This window comes from Osmerus eperlanus, chromosome 21 (genome assembly GCF_963692335.1).
Source record: "Osmerus eperlanus chromosome 21, fOsmEpe2.1, whole genome shotgun sequence".
Lineage (NCBI taxonomy): Eukaryota > Metazoa > Chordata > Actinopteri > Osmeriformes > Osmeridae > Osmerus > Osmerus eperlanus.
In genome coordinates this window covers 5049623-5072825 of record NC_085038.1, presented here as the reverse complement: position 1 = coordinate 5072825, position 23203 = coordinate 5049623, and the positions used below count along the sequence as shown (strand labels likewise).

The following is a 23203-nucleotide window of genomic DNA, read 5'->3' as shown; positions in this document are numbered from 1 at the left end:
TCAAATAGGAGTTCCACACAAACAAAAATTGTATTAGCCTAGTTATGTACAAAACAGCACTAACATTTCTAGAATCTGTCACGTGTATTTAAACACTGCTCATAAAGTTGAATTTCCTCATAATTCCAAATGGTAAATTCCTTTCATTGTTCTGCAGCAACATTAGGAGTGTTTGTAGAAGGTGGGAGCGATCTAGCTAACTCATGCATAAAATGGTAAAGAAAGACTCCTTTTAGGACCCCTGGACTCCCCGTATCCCTCCGCCATTGGCCAAATCTCTTCAACCATTGGTTCTCCCAAGAGCACAAAATTGTCTGCCTCAAACATTCCGTTGTGGCAATACTTCACGTGAATGATCAAAGTCGATGAAGAAAAAAATAAGTCAAAATTAATTGAATCAGCATTTAAGAACTATTCTTTGAAAGATAAAAGAACCAAGAAAAGACAAATGTCTTTTGAGATTTTAAATAGAATCATAATTATTACGGTTAATGCATTTTTTTTCTATATTTTTTGTGAATAAAAAGTTAAGGTTTTAAGTATTGGGTCTGGGTTGAGGGGCAGTTAGGGGCGTAGTTTAAGAGGCCGGTTTCTTAAGGTCGCGGATCTGTTTGATTAGATAGGTCTTCTCGTCGTTGAACTGCTCGTCGTCCGTGCGGTCTTTTTGGAAGTTGCTAAGGAAGTCGATGAGTTTGGTCTGGTTCTTCAACAGGATGTCCACGATGGGCTGCGTCTTGTTCGGGTTGGCCACAAACACCTGATAGGGGAAATGCATGTGAGACAGCCTGCTATTTTTGAGACCGATCAATGTTTAAGAATCCCCCATTCCCAAAAGTATATTCTTGTCACGGAATGCTTAGCATGAAGCACATGACAGGATATGATGCAGCACATGGGGAAGGGGGGGGGGGGTGGTACCTTGAAGACATGGAAGGCCTCAAACTGGATATTGGGGCTCTTGTCCCTCAGCAGGTTCATCATGAGCTTCAGGTTTTCTGGCTTGCTGATGTACCTGGTCATCACCGTGAAGTTGTGCCTGTCCAGCAGTAGCTCTCCCAACAACTGCAACACGAGCCACACGTTAAGGTTTTGCCAAGCGACGGATTTGAGTAGAACAACGAATACGCCATTGTAAAGCAGCTCAGACCTTTAACGACTGTCTCTTTGTCACATAGTTCTCAGAATGCAGGAGCTTCTCGTAGTCAGTGAAGATCTGCGACAACACAAAAGAGATGTTAGTAGCAGTGAGGTGAGGTTAGAATATTGATATGAGGTCTCTGCGGCTGGTCTGAAAATATATTTTTCAGTGGCCCAGTCTGCATGCCTGTGCATTACAGGCCCCTAGAGGCCTCTGAGGACCATGAAAAGAAGGCCTTCTCTACAGTGACCTGACAGCCGGGCCTAGTGTGGTCTGTTGTGAGGCCTGTGACCTGAACTGACTCAGACGTCCCTGCTCTTTCAACACTCTGCCCCTCCCCAAGTCCTAACCCTGCGCTACAGCCAACAGACAAGCACGTGTTCTCCACCTCGAGGCTCCAAAAATAAATACGTAAAAAAACGGAGGGTTAAGTCGTAAATACCCACAGTCATGCCAGAAGACGGCCTGATGGCCTAAACTGTTCTTGTTTACTTTTTCCCGCCGGCACAAGTCTAGCTGATGTTGCAACTGCTGTAGCATGTTCTGAAGGAGGAAGGGTACCACTCACAGCATCATAGTTCTGTTCTAGATATTCCGCCACCAGGACTTTGTGTCTCGTCAACAGATCCTGCGAATGGAGGGCAGAACGTTAGACCCAGAAACAATAACTATTTTAAATGCAGCACTTTACTATTCAATACCATTTTGGGCCTCGTGCTAAGTGCTAACAAAGACATCATTTGTGCTAACCTTTTAGGAATCATAATGTGGGGCTTAAACATGGATGTGTGCGCGTTTGCCTGACCTTGAAGGTGGCAAAGGCATCCGAGGCGATGTCGAAGGTGGACATCTCCACGTAGTTGAAGAAGTCGTGGAAGTGCTCCGAGTGGAGGACCACCTTGGCCAGGGGCTCGTGTCTGATGCACTCTCTCAGCATGATGCCACAGTTCAGCGCCACCTGGGCGGTCTCGTACCTGCCACACGTACACGCGCGTTGCATTTGTGGAACTCTGTGTTTTCCTGGGATGTGTGTGTCTGCGCGCGTGTGTGTGTGTGTGGGCCAGCTCACCCCTTCTGCAGCACAAACAGCACCTCCTGGTGGGAGCAGAAGTACTCCACGGTGGGGCTGCGCGTACCGATCTGCCTCCGCAGGATGTTGTTGAAGATCTGACACACGTCCTTCTTTCCCTGCTCGCGCGCACACACACACACACGCACACACACGCACACACAACGCGTTTACCACGACAGAACATCTCCAGAATGTTCCATCTCGGTGCGATGGCCTGGAAAGTCCTGCGCATGCATGTGCGTGTAGGTGTGTGTGTTTCACCTCAAAGTCGATGACTTGCAGGTTCTCCACCAGCGAGATGAGCAGCCCGCTGTTGTAGAGCTCTTGGGCCAGCTGGGCCACGGTCTCTGTGTGAGGCTCTTTGTCATTGGTCCCGTACAGGATCTCCTTCATGGCCACCAGACACTTAGACACCTCTTCAGACGCCTGGGAGAGAGGACACACACAAACACAAGGTTAAATGGTCCAGTGAAAAGGGCCTCGACAAACAGTACATAATGTTTGTGTACAAACTCAAAACTGTGTTTGGTTGGCCTGGGTTAGAGCCGGGCTGAGAGAGAGAGAGAGAGAGAGAGAGAGGGAGAGAGAGAAAGAGAGAGAGAGGGAGAGAGAGAAAGAGAGAGTGTCTTTACAGTGGGGTGTAAACAGATGACCGGGCTGGCCTGCAGTGCTACTTTCACAGCCCCATGGCAGATAGAGGGGCACCAAAGCAACCAGAACTGACCGGACCCAATATCCAAGGCTGGAAGAGGCCCTAGACAACCTTGCTCCTGCTCGCTCGCTCACACACACACACACACACACTACCTTCTCTGTCTTCTTGTCCTGTTTGACCAGGATGGCAAGGTTCTCCTTCAAGGTCTTGACGATGTCTGCCGGACTCTTGTGGGATTTACCGAACAGCGGCATACTGGCAGTTCCACTCCTGAGTCTCTCCTAAAACCTGAAACACCACACAAAGACAAACAAACCCCACATTAGAGCACACTAACCACTCCTTCTAAAAGAATGCATAAGTAGGCTACAACACACCACACTTCTAACTTATAACTGATCCTGCTCACAGTATGGTATAGACGAAGGGATAGATACTGTAAAGCAGTATCTGGAGGTAGGGAGGGGGGGGATGGGGAGAGAGAGTTTCCTCCCTGGGACTCAGTGATTCATAAAAGAGCATTAGACCCGCATTCTCCTGAGTCAGACTGCAGTGAGGTGTGCAGAGGGCATCCAGCGACGCACTGTCACCATGGCAACTCAACTACGGCACGGCAGCCAAACCACAGCTCACACAGGTGTGTGTGAGAGAAAGACAGCAAGCGAGACAGAGGGAGGGGGAGAGTGTGTGTGTGTGGGGGGGGGGGAGAGAGACACTGTTAGAAAGAGACTGAATCAAAACGTTGTCAGTGGCAACTACAGAAGCAATGCTGGCAGGCACCAAAACCACAGCTATCAAGAATAGCACATTAGAACATTATCGTCATGGAATGCTTGCTTGTTTGCTTGGCTGCTGGGCGGGGCCTAACAGACCGTGTACAACATAAAAAGAGGAGTTGAGGGAGGAGGGTGGTTAAAACTTGTGACTGATAATCCTGGTCTGGGAGTGCAGGGCCAGGGTATTACCTCCCTCTCTCCCTCCTCCAGCTGACTGCTGCTCCTGCTGATGCCAGGAGCTTGTCACTTTGATCCAAGTCCACATCAGTGGCCTCAATAGAGGGCCCAACACTTAAGAACATAAACCTACACTGCTTCACAGGCTGGTCTCACACCCGTCCTGCCTGAGCAGCAGTTTGAGACATCAGCATTTCTTTGTTGCGGAACGCAAAAAAAAAAAAAAAAAAAAAAAAAAAAACGGCAACGTCAGAACGGCAATTTCTTCAGACCTGTTCCCCTCCAATGGCCCACCGACCGAAAGAACCTCTCCCAATGGCCACACTCCTGTTCTACTCACCGCACCGAGGGACCGCATTTCCCAGGAAGCAGTGGGATTAGCGTGAGCTGTAATGAAACTTTAATAAGCCACCCATCAGCCAGTCAAACGGTAAATGCTCTCTTGGTATGTGTCCGTCACAGAGGGGATCATCTCCTCATTTGGGCTTCAGTCACAAGGGGAAAGGAGAGACAAGGTACCTAGTGACATTGCTTCCAGGTTTTTCCATCACTGCTCTCAACCGTGGTTGTAAAGATACGTATTTCCTCCTCCTCCCCTTCCTCCTCCAATTCATCATCTGCTACCCGTCATGACATCACATATCAAATGATCTTATTGACAGGAGAGTTCCAAGACAACCTCTCATCTCCATTCGGAAAATGCTTGGATCATGCTCTTAGAAATGGAACCATGACCTCTAGATTTACACACCCTCAAACCCAGAACCTCTTTCATGGATCACAGCAAGCATGTACGTACAGCAGAGCAGGGGATCTGGATGGCTACTGTCTGAGACTGGCCATCTACACACGTTCTGAAAGGCTCTGCTGGGGCCAGGACTAAAGTGTCTGAAAGCAAACCTAGTTTACACCACACCAGCAAGCCTATGTGGTGAGGTGGTGGGGAATAGCGAGACACTAGGCCTGCCTGTGCCCTGTTAATATCCTGGAGTGAATCACATACACATCAGGGGCTGTAGAATGGAGTCATCTATTAAACATGAATAGGATACAGTCTAAACTAAGAGAAAGAGAGAGAGAGAGACAGACACAGGAAGGAGAGAGAGAAGGTTCCAGACACAGTCACCAACATTATGTTCCATAAGCTTCCTCATCTAGTTAACATCACTCCAGCACTGCAAGCCCCAACAACACAGATGGCTCACTACTGATCACTGGACATAGGCTATAGAACACTAGCTGGCATGGAACACTGACTGTCACGAGAGTTAAACAAGTACAGATATCTCTTCATTGATGACACTTTACGTTTTTAACGTAACGTATCAATACACCTTCACACACGTCTCGGGTATGAATTGCTTACGTATTGGTCAACCAAAGAAGCCACATTACCACATCACAAACAAGTGATTTTTGTTTTACATTAAACCTCCTATTAAAATTACAACAGCTTGTTTTGAATTTTGCAGTGGCTATTACAAAAAAGAACAGCTGCCGAGACAGACAATACTAAACGAGGGCCTAACGATGGCCTGTTTGCCTGCTGTCAATTGACGTTGCCCCTGTGCACGACGCATACACAAGGAAGGCATCTATGGCATCGCTATAACAAAATCAAAACAAATACGAGCACAAAGGCTGACTTAACACAATCGATGCGTGACACATACACACCCCCTTGTTTTCTGCTCGTTCGCTAATGAGCGAGGACTGTATTTTCAGGGAAACGCGTCCGTTCCAGGACGAAGGCGTGTAATGTCAACATTAGTGATTTGACAAAGATAACGAGAGACATTTATGAATTCTAATACAGAGGCCTGTCTAAACTTCATTTGACACAATAGCTCGCAGAAACTGATCCGACACTATGTTTTTGTGTGCTACACCCTAGTTATGATAAACGTTTACGAAGCTGTGAAAGGAAATTGATAATGGCTACATAGTTAGCACGCATATCAATTCGATTGAAGTTTGTAACAATGTCAAGGGCGACATCAGAATATTACGTTAGGCTAATTCTTGTGCTAAAATAGCCTAGCTTTCGACGATGCACTATCAATGATGGGTACTTACAGTGCTACGTTATTAATAGTTTCTTTGCTCTCGAATATCTTGACTGCTGTCCCGATCCACAATGTTACCGAACAGCTTTTTTCTGGTCACGCCAGCGCGGTGTACGTCGCTGGGCAAAACGTCAGAGGAATGTGTGTATGTGCGGAATCTTTTAAGAAGGCAGTGCAGAATACCATTCGGTCTGATTCAAGATGAGGTGCAGTCCCGAACCAGAACTTCACAACAAACCATCCTATTGGAGCTTCCCTGTAGGTGACGTCAGGCCACATTTCCTGTCTTTCCTGGATTGTTGCATTTTTGCTTTCAACAGTATTAAACATTGCAAATGAAAAATGTCCGTTTTTGTCTTTCAGTATTATATTGGGTGTTGCTGTACAGTTCGGTTAACAATTAAAGGGAAACACACTGTATACCTTTAAATCGAAAATACTAACACGAGAGAGAACACATGAAGACAATAAAATATGCCTTTTCGCTGTGACCATAAACCTCAATAGTCCTACAGCGTGCTGGCTGTGTGATTAAGTAAACTAATTCTCTGTTTTGAAACACGTAGGATAATAATGTTCTAGGTCAGCTGTAATAACAGCCATAATTCCTCGTGCATTTTAAATCCCTCCATATTTGCAGTAGTATTTAATGCCATTTGATGCCATGTTAAAACCATAAATGTATGCATGTTGCTAAAGTCTGTGGATGACGATAAGGCTAGTAAATATAGTGTTCCTTGGTTCTTACCTCAAAGTCTGTAGAACTATGCACTTCAGACCTTTGATCTTTCTATTTGCACTATTGGTTTGTTACTATAGAGTCCTATCACATTTTGAATGCAGACAATTCTGACCTATGGTCAAGTCATGATCAGTCTTATCATACATGTACTATAGGTATAGTTTCAGTGTGAAAGTGTTAATAAGCAGTTCTGAGTTATTTAGCATTTTCGTAGAAAAGGAATAGTGATACTAACAATGAATGTGGTGTCCTATACAGATGACACCTAGTAATACAATAGTTTCTGACAAATTATAAAAAATGTTTAAAACCTTTATTGAGTCTGGTGAGACACTTAAAATTGTGTGTCTTGTTAAAATTCAGACACATGACAGTTCAATTTTCACCAGGGAGTAGACAACGACATTGGAACCATGCCACAAAAGTCAATAAAATCTCTTTGATACACAATAAGACCGTGATCCACCAAAACATTAGAGTCTTCATAGCCAATATACATATATTCAAAGACAAATCTGAGGTATAAGGTGATATCTGTACAAATGTCATTTCATGATAAAATAAGTTAACCTTTACATATTGATCAATAATGCCATAGAGAGTCCACACTCTCTGGTTCAGTTTTCACAGTTGTTTCAGACCACATGAAACTACGACATTCTTTCATTTTTGTAGGAATCTGACCCCTCAGAGGTCTTGTGTGGGATCCATCTGACTTGAGTCATTGTGAGAGGCAGGATATCCCTGAACTCAGGTTCCTGATTGAAATTGACCATGAAAGACCAACGACCAAAAAGAAATCTTGTTCAGAAGAGAACTTGACCAAGAACAAAACAGACAGATATGTAATGTAACAGAGCTGTTCCCTAGTCAAGACCGCAGAGAATGATTACAGCTCTAAAACGTACATTTCTCTCAGTTTGTTCTGCAACATAACCTTCTCACTGACAATAATACAGGAAGTGTATATCTCATGTCTGGAAGCAGCCTGGTGCTGGGTGGAAGGCCATGGCTTCAGATCTGGGGCCAGAGTACAGGTGTCGTCATGCAAGTTCAAAAACCTTCCACACAACAATATTACTCTTCTGATTTGAGTTATACAATGTTAAACGTCTTGGAATTTACATTGTAAAAATAATGTGCCCTGTTGGAACTGTACACTGACAGTAATGTGTTTATTTAATATAAGTTTTGTTTTATTTATTACTTGGTCTAGGACAGTAGTTTTTGTGTTATGCACCCATCTGCCTACTAAGAGGCACACATTTAAAAAGTCAATGGACATGTCTTCATGTTTATAGTAACCTTGGGGAAACAGTGACACATGAAATATAACATTATCTCCTGAAGGACTGAGGACATTCTGACAGACTTCTTACAACAAGAAGTCTTACAACACACAGGTTCTCCTGGAGAGACCAGGGGTCCACGACAGAGACTGAGGTGTGGTTTTCTGTGTCCGTGCTGAGGAAGGGGAGGGGGGGTTAAGTGCAATTTCCTGGTTCTTCCTCATCTCATCTCTTTGTTAGCACAAGTATGTGTTTGTATGAGGGGAGGGGGGGGGGCAAGGCTGTTAGTGAGGTTGGTGACGCAGGACAGGTGAGATAAACAGGTGGGACGAAACTCCTGTCACACCACTGGGGGAGGGGCCAGAGGGTAGATCACGTCTACCCCCTACACTGGCCCTAGTGACAGTCTAGTCACTGTTTCAACAAAAACAGCTTCTCACTCACCTGCTCCAACCAGGGCCAATCCCACTCCCAAACTCAGGGAACTGTGTACATAAACACCTTCCTTGATTCCTGAGAGCTGTGATGAGTGGAGAGCAGTTCGAAAGTAAACACCTCCTTTCACACTGAAGGAATGGTGAGCCAACTTAGAGCTGTCTGTTTGCTTAATTCCAAGCTGCCTCTGTTACTGTGTCAACACACTGTGTGTGTGAGTGTTTGTGGTAGAAAAGTGCACGTGTCATTCAAAGAGTTGACCACAAGGTAGTTCTGAAGCAGTGAAGAGGCGTGTCCTCAGGGCTTGATGTCAGAGAAGCTTGTGTAGGTCCCCGTCTCACTGCAGCTGGAGGAAGTGCTGAGGTGGCCCGACACACTGCCCTCTGGATTATGACAGACAACAAACAGGAAAATCACGTCATTGTAATTAGCGAGGGTGAAAGAAGATGGAATGAATAGATAGAAATTAGGAAAGAAAGGCTTGAAGAAAAAAACAGAATTAGTAACTTTATCTCGCACGCACGCGCGTGCACGCGCGCACGCACGCACACACAGTACCTGAGCTGCTGAGAGACTGTGAGGACTTGGACTCTGAGATGAAAGTGAGGAGGTTTGCTGCTGCTACCCAGCCTTCTTTGCTGCTCCGCAGATTCCTTACGAACCTGGGGAGTTCAGTATCAACACACACCCCGTCACCTCTGTGGAACACAGACTTCAGAACTCATGCAACACACAAATGCTAACGAGGTGTCACTTTGATTCAAGTATGCGCTATATATATATATATATATATATATATATATATATATATATATATATATATACCATATTTTTAAGGACGAGTACAAGTACCAATATTTTTTTTCTGGTACTCGCCGATACCGATACTTCAGATGTTTTATCAGGTTACTTGTATTATATGTACTGGGTTTCATACCTCCTCTTGATATTAATGCAGAACAAAGCATGCAGTTCACAATGTGTGGTTTTGATGTCATTAATTTTGAAGTATTTCCACACCCTTGAGGCTGACATTGTGTCTGCTGCTGCCGTCTCTGTGCACGGAACATTCTGTCAGTTACGTCACATGAGGTATCGGTCTTTAATATTGGGGGGTATTTTTAGTATGTGAGCTTGGTATCGGGCCCGATACCGATAGTGGTATTGATGCATCCCTAATATAAATAAATATATATATGGTTTAATAATCGTTTTATGGAGAATGAGAGGGCAATGTACCATTGGCTGTCCTCTCCCTCTCTAATCAGTTGGACCATGTCCCCACTCTTGACGGACAGCTCCTGGGCCCCTCCCTTCTCGTAGTCCGCCACCACAGTGTATCTGCCAGGGGCCTGGGAAAACAGGTCAACGGTCACACACCTACTCAGATGACTCAGGCCTAGGCAGACGCTGACCAGATATAAAATAAAATACGGGAACATTATGGTACATACAATAGTGTTTTATGCAGAAGTTTGTTCCACTGTTTAACTATATCTGATCCATACTAAGAAGGTAGAGAGGCGAATAAAAAGAAAACTGTAGATCCCCTGAAGCCCATATCATAATCTCCATGTTGACTCACCAGCTTCCTTCCTCCCTCATCCTCAGCATCAGAGTTCAGGGGGTCCTCAGCGCTAGAGTACCCATCATGCTCTTCTGATGCGTCCACTGAGAGGGAAGCCTTGTTCCAGCCTGGTGAGGAGAGAGAGGGAGACAGAGAGAGGGAGACAGAGAGAGGGAGACAGAGAGAGGGAGACAGAGAGAGGGAGACAGAGAGAGGGAGACAGAGAGAGGGAGACAGAGAGAGGGAGACAGAGAGAGGGAGACAGAGAGAGGGAGACAGAGAGAGGGAGACAGAGAGAGGGAGACAGAGAGAGGGAGACAGAGAGAGGGAGAGCGGGAAACATAAGGCTGAATGTTTAGAGAACTGAAGGAGTTTTATGAGTTCATTTGGGACTTTGTAGGTCATGTTGTCATGATGATACAATCATAAACGACATTGTATCGGATGTCACTTTTGTCATGCCCAAAAGGGAAGGCTCTAAAGATGAAGAGAAATGACACTCCAGGGTATGGAGGGCTGAAAGATGAGGACATTGATTCATTTAATGTAGAAGCAAAGAAGCTCAATTTAAAAAAATAATTGGAATGTGAGCACAGTTCACCAGAGCACTCGAGAAGATCAAGCTGATAGCAATACAGAACCAGAAAACCCCAATTGGAACCCTCCATAACATGGTCTGAGGAGCATGATCTGAGGGAGGAGGTTGTGACACCACAGTTTGTGTCCAGAGAGACCAGAGAGGTGGAAGGAGTCTGTTGGAGAAGGGAGTGGAGGAGCACAGCACACAGCCAGGACCAGAGCCCTACACAGAGATGCGACGATGAGACGGCGCTTTTCCATCGATCGACACATAACAGGTCGTGGCTTACAGATCGTTCTTAACTGCACCTGTTTTCCCACCTCCATCCTCTGGAAAAAGACTTGGTTATTCTATCGGTTAAACTAGTTTGCGCCTTCGGTGCTTTCATCGTGGCATCTCGTTAAGGGGGCTGAGGTCCGTGGTTAGAGGCCTACCGTACCTCTCCTCTTGGACTGTAGCAGGCTAGAGGTGCTGAGCCACTTGACCCTGCTCAGAGACACATGAGGAGACTCTGAGGGAGGGATGGAGGGACGGAAAAACATGTCAGTCCCGTCCGGACAGACTGTCTGTCTGTCTGTCTGCCTGTCTGCACGAGCACTTGTCAACCAGCCAGCCAGCTTTTTTTTTCTCTTTGTTTAGTCTTCCAATTAATATAATTTTATTTAATGTAATGTATGTCATGTATTAATTTAGTGACAATTTTATCCAAAGCAATGTACAGAAGAGGACATTTAAATAAAAAGGACAAAACCTCCCCAGTCAACTTATAAACACACATACACCTATCAAGAAACAGTCAGTACGGTGATGTTCATCCCCAAACCAGTCACCCAGTGGTCAGTGTACTAAGGATGGGGCTTGGTGATGGTGCTGGGATCTACACACTGGATGGGGGGGGAGGGTGGCAACCACACAGCCCCACTGAATGAGACAAACCAAAGGTGCTTTTAACCATGGATCTGTCCACTAAACACAGTGAGGATGGACACGGTGTGGAGACAGCGAGGTGCTGAGTGTGGGGAGCATGCTAATGGGGGAGGGGGTCGGGGATGCTAGTCACACACGGTAGGAACAGCCCACAGCATGGTGGCTGTAGGCCCTCGAATGGGCTCCAATACCTTTAAAGCCAAAGGGAGTAGGATCACTCTTTCTCAGCTGGTGTTTGGTTTTGAGGTCAGGGCTCAGAGGAGATCCTGGCCACAGTCAGAGGAGAGGCAGAGAGAGGGAAGAGGAGGAGGAAGAAAAGGGTTTTAAGATAAAGTGTACGAAAAGAAAAGCAGCGGAGAGAAAGAAGAAAGAGAGCCTCTAACTAAAACAATGGAAATCCTTACTTTGAGAAAAGCGAAGAAATAAATGAAATATAGTATTACAGTGAATACATAGTCATCTCTGGGATGTGTTTTACAGTGAGGAAAGGGAGTAAATAATAATTTATAAATAAATGTTATACTGTTCCGTGCACTAAACTCTAATCTTCTACTGTAACAATCTCTAGTATATGACTATAACTACAGCTACAAGTCCAAATCCAGATTCAGATACAAACAACGAAGATCTAACCAACAGACTCTCGTCCAAAAAGAACCTTCTAGAACCTAGAACCTATTTCTAGAATGTGGCTTTACTCAGATGTTGTATCTGAAACCTGAAAGTACCTAAACTACAAGTCCCACAATGCCTTAGGCTCAGTACCTGGTGGACAGAGTGTGACCATGGGTAATGTTAGACTTTTACCACCAGGGGGAAGAATGTCTGAAAAGAAAAGCATAGAACGATTCACTTGACATTCCTCACAAGTCTAAATGTGTTGTTATCTTTCATGGGACTGGGTAACAGGACTCAAATGTGTACAGTGAAGACTAGTGCCATTTAGGGACTACTGGACTGTTACCTTTCTGGCTCTTTAGATTGCTGAAGCCCTGTAAGGTAAAGCGTTTTTTAGCCACTGAGGCCCTGTCTGTGGTTGGACTGGTCACTGTGTCCTCTATAACCATGGGAGAGAGAGTGATAGAGAGAGATAGAGAGAGAGAGAGAGAGAGAGAGAGAGGGAGGGAGAGAGGGAGAGAGAGAGGGAGGGAGAGGGAGGGAGGGAGAGAGAAAGCACGACAAATAGAGCGAGAAGGATGAGGCAGTGGGAGCGATTGAGAGAAGAAACGAAATGCAGTGGGGGGAAAGAAAAAAGGAGAAGGTCAGATTAGTTTATTAAAAGAGCAGAAAGTAAAGTGAGAGAGACCCAGAGGAAGAATCAGGAAATCGATACTGCACGAATGTACCATCTGTGGCAGTAGAAAGAGGGAACAACATTAACTTGGGGTGTTTGACTTCCTCTCTGCTAACCACTCACCTTTCTGCTTGGGGGAGGAGTTTGAATCAGATGGTAGTGTGGGCTCTGCCTTTTTATCTTCCTGTTTCTTCACACCTTTCTGGCTACTTCTGAAAGGACTGCAAGAACACATAAACACACACACAGGAAAATGGTCCATTAAATGTGTATGTGTGTATGCATGGCATGCTCGTGTTTGTGTGTGTGAAGCTGACCTGAGAGAAACAGATGAGTTATTGTTGCTCGGGGATGTTGATTCTGAGCTTTTCAGTTGGCTTGCTTCTGAAAGACAGGGGTTGTTCACAGTTATCTAACAATCCTTATGCATACAGAGATAGTTTTTTTCTGTTGGTTTAGTAGCAATAAGCTATTTGTCATGTATCAACTTTGGAATGCCAGAGACAATGGTGTGTGTGAATATGGTTGTCTGTGTACCTCTGCAGGCCTTTAGCTGGCCAGTAAGAACCTTCCGAATCTCGTTCACCCATGACGTCTTGATCTCGGGGGTCGCAGCCTGGAGGAGATCATATTATCACAAAACTGACATGCAGTATGTTTCCTAAATGATTGGCCTTCTAACGTAATTCCAAATCCTACTCTAGACTCCAGACTTCTAGATAAAATAGAGGTCAATAGAAGAGTGTAGTTATATTTCCTCTGTGCCTCACCTGGACAATGAACACCTCCTCTCTGGAGTTGCACCAGATTTCAAACTTCTTGTTGTCCCCCTTGGCGTTCTCTGTGATGCCCACCGCACTCATCTGGATGAGGGAGGGTGGGGGCGACAAGCAGGGGAAAGGAGGAGGGCCGAGGGACACCAGGGGAGCAGAGAGGGAAATTGTAAACAAACCAGCGACAGCCCCCCCAACAACCCCAGATCTTCCCGCGGGCCTCGACTGATCAACACGGTGGCCGGACATGAGCGTGCGAGCCGGCCGCACTCACGTTGAGCGAGTGTTTGAAGCTGTAGGAGGGGGCCTTCTCGTAGCCCTCCCCGTTCTCCTCCCTCCTCTTGCAGAACAGCAGGGCCTTCTCGTGCAGGAACAGGTGCCTCTGCATGGGCTTGAAGCGCGCCAGGTCCTTGACCTTGGCGTGGCCCTTCTTGTGCTCCGTCCACACGCTGAACGAGCCCTGCATCAGGAGACGGCCCAGGTCCGACAGGTTGGCCTGGGACGGAAGGAAGAGAGAGAGAGAGAGAGAGAGAGAGATGGGCTGTTTAAAAAGGAAATGCAAGTTAAACTCGTTGTTTAACGACATGCTCTTATGGTTCTTCCCTTTGAGACTTATTTTGGTTGTTCACAATATGTGCTTCATGTTTTGGCTACCCGCAATGTTTTTGGGGCTATCTTGTTGTTATTATCAGTGACCTATGCACTTTGTAAAGCTCTCTCTTGGAAGTCGCTTGGATAAAAGCGTCTGCTAAATGGCTAAATGAAGAAATGTAAATGTAAACACAGCGCTCCTTTGTTACACAAAGAGCCAGGCTGTCCATTCACTGATTCGTTCATACGTCAATGAATAGGCGTGACTCAGCATCATTTTTGCACACACGCATGTACACCAAGCCCTTTAGTGGGGTTTGATGGGGGGGTGTACAGGATGTGACATTGGGGGCTTGCTTACCTCATATCCTGTTATGGCGATGAGGTGCATTGAGTCGTTGACGGCCTTCAGGATGCCCAGGATGGAGGACAACGCCTCCTGCAGGTCCTCTGAACCATCGCACCCCTTACTGTACTTCAGCAACTCCTGTAGAGCGCATACACAGTTTGGTAACGTAATGCACACACACACACACACACACACACAGTTAGTTGAACTCACCTTCAGTATTAGCTGATACTTGGTTATCCTTTGAACAGGTTTGAGGAGGTAGGAGTCCAGCCCCAGTTTGTGTTCCAGCTTCTTCTGGCATTCCTGGAACCCAGCAAACACACCAGCACAGATTGAACCCAAGTCTCTCCCAAAGTAAGCTAGTCTGGGGTGAGAGGTGAGAGATGAAAGGGTACCTGGAAGAAGGCACAGTCTGAACACTGCCGCCAAAGGCTCTCTGAGCGAGGCTTGTTCTGGCAGTATTTCTCATAGATCTCCAGGTCACCCATCTAAGAAGAGAACAAACCAAATCAACACAAGTCATGCGGTTCCTTATCTGTGTGCAGCTACTTTTGTCTGGTGCCTGGCACCAATTAGCTGTCCCCCCCAACAAATTCAAACTGCACCCACCTGACTCAAACACTCACAATACGTTTGCACAAAGTGACAGTTACAAAATTATTGAATGCCAATAAAACTACTGGATTTTAGAGTTTAAAGTATGTAAAATAGTACCTCGACACAGGTCAGGAACAGAAAAGGCTAAAAGATACATTACTGTTGCACAATAGAATACTAAATTTGTATTAAAAATCCACCCACCCTCTCTAGGAAACATCGACCAACAAGCTCAGGACAGTCAGTGTAGTTCTCCAGCTCTTTGAGGAAGGTTCTGGAACAGAGAGGAATAGAGGTCAGCACTATGGAGTCTATGAAGATCCAGATCAGGGAGGAGAGGAGGAAATGGGAGGGAAGAGAAAGGAAAGGCAAGAAAAGAGGAAGAGAAGAGAGTCTAAGGGAGGAGAGTTAGAGTTAGGTAAGTAGGGTAAGTTAAGGTTCAGTAAATTAGGGTAGGGTGGTAGGCATGGTCACCTCTTGTGGAACTGGTAGATCTCTGGCATGTTGCCAAACAGAATGTCCTTCTTGTTGACCAGAGTGGTGGGGATGAGATGGACCAGGGCTGGGTTGTCCATCTCAGCAGCGTAACCCTGAAATAAAAAGATTGTTAACACAATTATTTAATAACTGAATAAACACTAGTCTTATAACATCACCAGAGTACAATTAAAATATGATCATACAACTACACAGACAAGTGTAATTATTGGTGCTTTAGGAAAAGCTATTTTAGCATTGGGAGTATGCTACCTATTTTACCTATGCTTCTTAGTATTATACCTAATGGTTATTTAATGACCCAAGGCTAAAGTGTCTAACACAATTGTTTTTACTACAACCTCAGAAGATAGATCATTGACGCCCTCTGGTGGTCAGAGGGGGTAATGACTCACCTGCAGTACACACAGTAGCTCCTCCACGTAGGCCCGTTCTGTCTCCAACAACTCATTCATCACGTGACTAGGGGGACAAATTACACACCAACATGACTTAAACTAATTCATGTATTTGTTCTTAGTGATAATAATACTTATTCTCATTTTGGTGAACGTTAGTACTGCATTGAGACAGTATGTTCAAATTGCTACATCGAAGAGAACAGTAGTCTTTTGGCTTCTTGACCTGAACTCCTGACTCCTGACCCCCCACGTGTCTTACCGTCTGAGAATAGCCAGGTTCTCCTCCTCTTCAGAGAGGGAGGCATGTCTGCTGCTGCCGTTCTGGAGGAGAGAGTCCACCTACACACACACACACACGCACGCACGCGCACGCACGCACGCACGCACGCACACACACACGCACACACGCACACACACACACACACACACACACACCCCCACACACACACACACACGACAGACAACAAAGTTAAACAAGTCTATTGACACAGTATTAAAAAGAGAAAAGGAAAAAGCAAAGCCAGATGATTTGAAGAGTTTTGGTACGATTCCTACTTTTTTACAGATGCTTGCATTCAGTATGTTTTCCTCAGAGAGCTTCTCCTCCTGTGTCCTAGGTGCTGTGACAAAGAGACCAGAGGGCGAACAAGGTTAAACACCAAAGATTAGGTGGTTACAATACGAGGCAGATTACACCACAATAGGGTGAGAAGTAGGATAAAGACACCAGAGACCAGTTTGAGACCAGAGAGTGCGTGTTTGTGCAAATGTAAGACAACAAACAGTGTGTTTGTGTGAGATTGTGTGGGTGTGTGTGTGAGCCAGAGAGAGTCTCAGAGGGACTCACCAGGAGAGGAGACAGGAGACTTGATGATGGCCTCAGGCCTGGGAGCCACAGGCTGGACCGGTCTGGTCTGTTTGGCTGCTAGCTTCTTCAGACTCACTCTCCTCTTCTCAAACATCTCCTGCATGGACGCCTGCTTCTGGAACACCCTCTCCACCTGGTCCTGTTACACACACACACACAGAGATAGAGAGATAGAGAGAGAGAGAGAGAAAGAGAAAGAGAGAGAGAGAGAGATAAAGAAGATGAAGGACAATTACACTCACTCTCTACCGCATCACCAAAAACACTCTACTCTGTCTCCATCCACTACGTATCCCTCCGCCGCCTCACCCTGAGCTCGGGGCAGAGCACCGCCTCGTAGTCCCTCCAGATCCCCGCCAGGTCGGTGAGGGTGTGTTCGGCTGCCGTGTCCAGGTAGCGCTCCAGCTCGTGTAGGGCGGCCTGGGCGCCATCCTGGGTCTGGCACCGGTCCACGGGCTGGAAGGCCAGGAGGTAGATCCCCTCCTCGCACCAGCGGGAGGCCTGGGGGGCAGGGGAGGGGAGTCAGAGGGTAAATGTTATAATGACAAGAGAACTAGCAGGTTAGTTGATGGAACACATAGTGACACACTGACACCTTCATCCAGTCCTATACGGAGACTGACCCCAGACCCCAGACCCAGAGCCCAGGTCCCATCACCTTCTCCAGGCAGTGGTGCAGCTCCATGGCCCTGAGCAGCAGGCTCTTCTTGGTCCTCAGGATGCAGGCGAGCTCCTCATACACCCCCCGCAGCTCACTGCACTTGGGCCTGATGGAGTCCTCAGCATAGTGGGCCCCAGAGATCAGGCCGTCTCCCTCCCCCGCCAGGGCTAGGGCCCGGTCAAACATCTCCTACAGACACACACATACATGAGTACATACACATAACACACACACACACACAAGTACAATTCCCACATCCTCAAACAGACAGAAATCGCATAATTTACTGCATACACAAGAATTCCTGCATGTACAAAAATGACATAATCCATAATGCACCGCTGAAGGACAACCCTGCCTACGTAAGCCCCATTTTCCAGTCGTATGACACAAACATGGAGGGCATTTATGACAAGGGTGCACAACCAGAATCACATGGCTGCGCTGATGAGGCAGGCCACATGGGGGCTGCAGTGCCTCCCCTCTCCCTCCTCTATTCCCCCACTCCACCCCCCCTCCATCCTGCCACTCAGCAGACTGCAGTGCACCAATAGGCCTTCCACCATAGTTCCTCCTCACATACGTCCCTCTCGCTCCCTCCTCCCCCTTTCTCCCGCTCTCTTTTCCCCCCCTCTCTTTCCCCTGCTACCTCCATCTATGCAGCCTCTCACAGTGAGTGGGTAGGGGTGGGTGGGCGCAATATAAAAATGGATTGCTTCATTGACACTATCATTTGAAGGATCTCTGAAAGACAGCGATGCATGCACGCGCATGCAGAATTTCCGTGTGTGCGTTCGTGATCACGTGTGAATGCATTGAGCCTAAAACCTATCATCACAAACAACCGTCTACCCTGAGGATTACAGCATGTGGATGTTATCACGTGTGTGTGTATACCTGTATGTGTATACGTGCGCGCAGGGTTCTATGCGGCTGTGGCGCCTGCAGAGTCAGTGGTGTCAGTGGAGATGGATGAGCTGGTGAAGCTGAGCTGGGCCTCTGGAGGAACAGCAGTTCCTCGTCCTCACTGCTCCACTCTTCAAGCAACCCTCACTGTTCACCGTGTGTGTCTGTGTGTGTGTGTCTGGGGGGGGTGTGTGTGTGTGTTTGGTGTGTTTTTATGTGTCTGTGTGTGTGTGTGGGGGGAGGGGGTATGTGTGTGTGTGTGGGGGTGTGTGTGTGGGTGTTTCTTACACATGCTTTTTCTTCCTGGTTGCTGAGTTCTCGTAGGATGTGTTCAGCGTGACCAGGGCTGATGCCAACCTCAGAGAATCCTGCCAGTCTTTCTGCCATCACATCCAGCTGGGCACGCACCTACACACACACACACACACACACACACACACACACAGTTAGCAAACGCACACAGAGCCACCAGAAAGTACACAGTGCACACCCACTCAGTTATGTTGTGATGATTGTTCATTCAGGGTCTGAGGAAAGACTTCAGACTATCAAAAGGTTTGACCAGATGTTTATCAGTGTGAGCTCTGATCATCAAACCATTTCTTCCTAGAGAATCATGGTTCTACTGAGTGGGGTAGAAGGTTTCAGAATGCCTTGCATACATCACAGTTAACAAGTACAGACATAGTTCACACACAGAATATTTCCTTCTAGGGTACAACATTGGGTAAGCACATTTCTATCCTTCAAAGGGACACATGACAATATTGTAACTCATCAAAGTCCTATGAGCTACTGCCTCCTGGCTGTCATGTATATAGAGCTGGGTGAAGTTCACCAAGCGACTTATTGACCTCGGAAAAAGCGATGTCTCACTAAAAACTCATCCAATCCACTTCTGGCATTACAAACATGTGCTTTCACAAGCAGATGGCTGGAACTACAACTCCCACAATTCTACTGACCTCGCGAAAGTGGTGCTCAAAATGGCGGAGCTGCAGACACTGCTCCAGCTTGGTCTGGTGCCGCTCCCAGAAATCATCAAACGCCGTCTCCGTCTCATCCAGCTGTCCCAGGAGTCTGCAGAGACAGGTGCCGGAGAGGAGAAGGAAAGAGAATACAGGACAAGAGAGGGAGAAAGAGCGAGTCAGAGATGGTAGAAAATAGCGGAGAGATAAAGGGGTTGAGAAGGATTTAACGCGGTTATGAAAGAAAAAATTCAACTCCAACTTTTCAAGCGTTATCCAGACAGGTTGTGAAAGTGGAGCTACTATGACCAAGCCTTACTAATGATGATACTTTGTATATTTGGTATAATGTATATACTGCATTGTGATGTGTCAATGCAGCTGTAACTGTGCACATTTCCGATGGGGGTCAATAAAATACTTCTGTCCTCTACTGTACTCAGAACAGAAGACATTAGCCGACACACAGGAAGCAGAAGGAACGTAACTAGCTTTAAGACCAGACCCCATACAAGTACAAGAGGGAGTCCAATGTTCTGGGTCAGGGAATAGACCCAATTCAGCAACTGGGATAGGCCTGCTATATCCACTCTCCAGCAGCACACACACACACACGCACACACACAGCGTACCTCTGGACAGTGGCCAGGTTCTCCAGCTCGTCCTGGTTCATGCTGTAGTCATGGTCTCTCTGTAGGGGCTCATTGATGCTCTCCAGGAGATGACCCCCCTGGGCCAGGGCTACACACAAGTCCTCCTGGAGGACACACACACACACACACCGAGAGACAGAAGCGCACACACACAATCAAGCTCATGTAAGTGCTAATGAGGTTAACAAAATAATCCGCGGTCCAACAGCCCAGCTGTGTCCCTCCTGTCCTCCGCTCACCTTCATCCTGTCCTTCTTGGCGGTGTGGGTGCCCAGCAGGGTGATGGTGGCCTGGGCGTCGTTGGGCAGCTCCGTCTCAGCCAGCTCCGTGCCAAACGCCTGCAGGGTCTGAGCCGTGGTCTTCACCATGAGGGCGAAGGCCTCGATGGCCTGGGAGGGACACACACAGTTTATACGGCCACCAACACGTTGTAGACGGCCCTGCTACAGTAGGAGATGGTGGTCCCGCGTTTAGCCGGGTCCTCCTGGCCCCGTGGCTTACCGTGCGGTGGGAGATCCAGGCGTCGTGGCAGTACTCCTGGGTGCCTCCTAGCTCCTGGGTCAGCTGGGTGCGGTCGATGTAGGCGTGGAGCTCAGTCACAGAGCTTAGCATCACCACCTGGTGAATGCGCACGCACGCACGCACGCACACACACAGAAACATGTTAGGCACTTCTATTCAGACACATAAAAAAATGTCTATTCAGACATTAAAAACACAAACATGCACATGCACATGCACAGGCACCTTCATCTTGAACTCATCCCTGTTGAACTTGAAGAAGATGTCGGAGAGGGTCCGCTGGAGGAGGGTGTTGGGCCGCAAGACCAGAACCTGATGTAAGATCCCAGGGAATGAACCCTGGGTGGCAGAGAGAGAGGGAGGCAGGCAGAGGGAGGGAGGCACAGGAGAGGGAGGGAGGCAGAGGAGAGGGAGGGAGGCACAGGAGAGGGAGGGAGGCAGAGAACGAGCTTATATTAGATGAAGAGATTATATTTATAAAATATGTTCTGCACGCACACACACACACACCCTGGAGGGGGGGGGCAGATAAAACCTAGATTGCACCACAGTGACCCGGTCCAGATGGTTAAGATACTCTGGCTTGTTATGGAATTCCCATTGGTCTATTCTAAAGATTTGAAGGCATATCGTCTATCGACACAAAGATGAACTGCAATATTGAAAAGTCTGCAGGAGCAGTACAGTCAAAAACAACGGGTAATAAAGGGAGGTTGTCAATAGTCATTTTAATCTGCATCATAAGCCTTTTCTCTCTCTCTGTCTCCCGCTCTTTCCCTCTCTCTCTGTTGATGTCACCACTTTGCCAGCAGTGAACATCCCATGATCCATACAAACCCAACCGCCTGCATGGTGTTGTCATGGAAACCCCACTCCTCCTTGAGCAGTAAGGAGAAACCGTGCAGTGATGGTCATCTGTGGCCTCTCTCTCCATATTTCACTCCCTCTCTCTCCCTCTCTTTCTCTCTACCTCTCTCTCTACATCTCTCTCTCTCCATATTTCTCCCTCTCTTTCCCTCTACCTCTTCCTCTCTCTCTCTCCCTCCCTCCCTCCCTCCCTCTTTCTACCTACCTCCCTCCCTCTCTCTCTACTTCTCTCTCTACCTCTCTCTCTCTACCTCTCTCCATCTCTCTCTCTCTCCCTCTCCCTCTCTACCTCTCCAAGCTTCCCTTTTCTCAGACAGCCGTTCTGTTTAAAGGTGAAATAACACAGGCTTCCTGACACACACAGGCCCCTCCTGAGGCCTTTAAACATCTCATTCATTATTCATGATTATGACACAGTCAATACACGAACAGATTCTATACTCTCTTTACAAGTAGCAGCAGCGTCTGTCAATGAAAACTAATATGTTTTCAAATCACAAAGGAAATGATGTTGCCCGTCTCCCTTCCTCTACCCCCTCTCCCTCTCACGCTCTGAAAGACCTGTGTAGTTAGATGACACATGGGGCTGGTTGTGATTGATTCATTTGGTGGCTAACTAGCTTAACCTCCTTTTTCCTAGGAGGGCTTTCACTGGCTGACTGACACTCCAGCTGTAGTGCTGTGTGTGTGTTTGTGTGCGTGAACAGAGATTAACCATCCTCCTCGCAACATGTTATCGTCAATTAATTCTAGATCATGAGGTCTAAACCTGACCCTAGGGAGAGGTGAGAAGCAGACGTCTATTTATTTATTTATTTGGGTAGGTCCTGTATTTATCGGCATGTAAACAATATAAAAATAAAACAGGTTCAAGATACACAGAGTTGAACACATGGCTTCACATGGTAAGACACAGAGTTAACTTACTGGGTAATAAACAGGGAATGTACAAAATGTAACTACCGCAGATTACATTTTGAGACCTCATCCGTCATCCAACAATATAATCCTGAATATGAGGCTGTTGAAAGAACCAATTAAAATCTTCAAGAGGGTGGGGGGTTCTGCTATCAACTGTGACCTGTAATTTCCATAACAATAGCCTCTCCTTATGGAGTAGACTAGCACCTTGTCATCCAGCCACGTGCCAGGCCATAAATAAATGATGATTATCCACTTATATTGCATTTTTCACCCATATTCTTACAAAGATCAAAGTGTTTTACATTTTATGCTGGTGCTGGGTGCAGGGAGGGGGGATCCCACACACACACACACACACACACGCACACACATCTCTAATAACCTACAGCTCCTTAGCTAGTGCATGGGATGTGTGAGGTATGGCAGCTGGCAGTGTGTGTGTGTTTTGATCGAAGCTTTACTCCCAATCAGATCTGAGATCCATAGTTGGTTCGTTATTAGTCACCAGTCGGTTAGCCAGGACATTGATTTGTGTGATGACCTTGACATGTAGAGAGATAAGGATGCCAACGACCTTCAGCACACTGGCTCATCGGAGACACGTGAGATGAGCTTGGAAGGTCATTCCCCTAACAGAACTCGTCCTCTCACTGAGACAGACCCTCTACGAAACAAAGCCTGTACACACACACACACACACACACAGTGTTACAGCATTGTCGGGTTCCCTTGCTTCTCAGATTTACAGAGTGTTTTTTCATGTCAAACACGCGCGCACACACACACACACGCAGCCCCTCGGCCCACACCCACCTCAGTGCCACTGCTCTGTCTGGGGGTGAGTAATGACACTAGTGTCCACATCCGCATCCAGCCTGGACCTAGATCTCTCGGGACCAGCCGC

At 46.9% G+C, this 23203-nt stretch overlaps 2 protein-coding genes across 13 annotated transcripts in view; both read right to left on the bottom strand.

Moving 5' to 3' along the window:
* Positions 1-11: 11 nt before the first annotated feature.
* cab39l (calcium binding protein 39-like) lies at positions 12-6053 on the bottom strand. The gene is made up of 9 exons (XM_062446756.1): positions 5895-6053; positions 3018-3153; positions 2472-2636; positions 2208-2326; positions 1944-2112; positions 1707-1766; positions 1148-1213; positions 919-1062; positions 12-757 (listed from the first exon to the last, which is right to left on the bottom strand). The coding sequence occupies exons 2-9, from the start codon at positions 3117-3119 to the stop codon at positions 578-580; spliced, it is 1005 nt and encodes a 334-aa protein (XP_062302740.1). The 5' UTR covers positions 3120-3153; positions 5895-6053; the 3' UTR covers positions 12-577.
* Positions 6054-6917: 864 nt separating this feature from the next.
* Positions 6918-23203, bottom strand: part of mcf2la (mcf.2 cell line derived transforming sequence-like a) — a 33415-nt gene continuing 17129 nt past the window's right edge. For 5 of the 12 annotated variants that reach the window (XM_062446602.1, XM_062446606.1, XM_062446608.1 and 2 more), the window contains 30 exons: positions 20728-20847; positions 20488-20604; positions 20226-20375; positions 19966-20090; positions 19331-19445; positions 18654-18773; positions 17457-17648; positions 17108-17299; positions 16778-16937; positions 16486-16550; positions 16190-16269; positions 15925-15991; positions 15506-15621; positions 15236-15305; positions 14830-14922; positions 14645-14737; positions 14444-14569; positions 13766-13987; positions 13489-13581; positions 13256-13334; positions 13036-13102; positions 12842-12939; positions 12389-12481; positions 12190-12249; positions 11616-11690; positions 10937-11008; positions 9936-10045; positions 9590-9702; positions 8909-9012; positions 6918-8733 (listed from right to left, as the gene is read on the bottom strand). In XM_062446602.1, coding sequence (XP_062302586.1) covers positions 8648-8733; positions 8909-9012; positions 9590-9702; positions 9936-10045; positions 10937-11008; positions 11616-11690; positions 12190-12249; positions 12389-12481; positions 12842-12939; positions 13036-13102; positions 13256-13334; positions 13489-13581; positions 13766-13987; positions 14444-14569; positions 14645-14737; positions 14830-14922; positions 15236-15305; positions 15506-15621; positions 15925-15991; positions 16190-16269; positions 16486-16550; positions 16778-16937; positions 17108-17299; positions 17457-17648; positions 18654-18773; positions 19331-19445; positions 19966-20090; positions 20226-20375; positions 20488-20604; positions 20728-20847 — 3273 coding nt within the window. In that variant the 3' untranslated portion in view covers positions 6918-8647. The remainder of the gene's footprint in view (positions 8734-8908; positions 9013-9589; positions 9703-9935; positions 10046-10936; positions 11009-11615; positions 11691-12189; positions 12250-12388; positions 12482-12841; positions 12940-13035; positions 13103-13255; positions 13335-13488; positions 13582-13765; positions 13988-14443; positions 14570-14644; positions 14738-14829; positions 14923-15235; positions 15306-15505; positions 15622-15924; positions 15992-16189; positions 16270-16485; positions 16551-16777; positions 16938-17107; positions 17300-17456; positions 17649-18653; positions 18774-19330; positions 19446-19965; positions 20091-20225; positions 20376-20487; positions 20605-20727; positions 20848-23203) is intronic. The other 7 variants (XM_062446605.1, XM_062446614.1, XM_062446604.1 and 4 more) reach the window with 6 other exon arrangements.

Bases quoted from the DNA above. Each gene is read 5' to 3' on its own strand.
- cab39l (XM_062446756.1), bottom strand. From the start codon at position 3,119: ATGCCGCTGTTCGGTAAATCCCACAAGAGTCCGGCAGACATCGTCAAG. The intron at 2,327-2,471 runs GTGAAACACACA...GCGCGCGAGCAG, and splicing joins TGCAAGTCATCGACTTTGAG to GGAAAGAAGGACGTGTGTCA. The intron at 1,767-1,943 runs GTCAGGCAAACG...CTCCATTCGCAG, and splicing joins ATGCCTTTGCCACCTTCAAG to GATCTGTTGACGAGACACAA.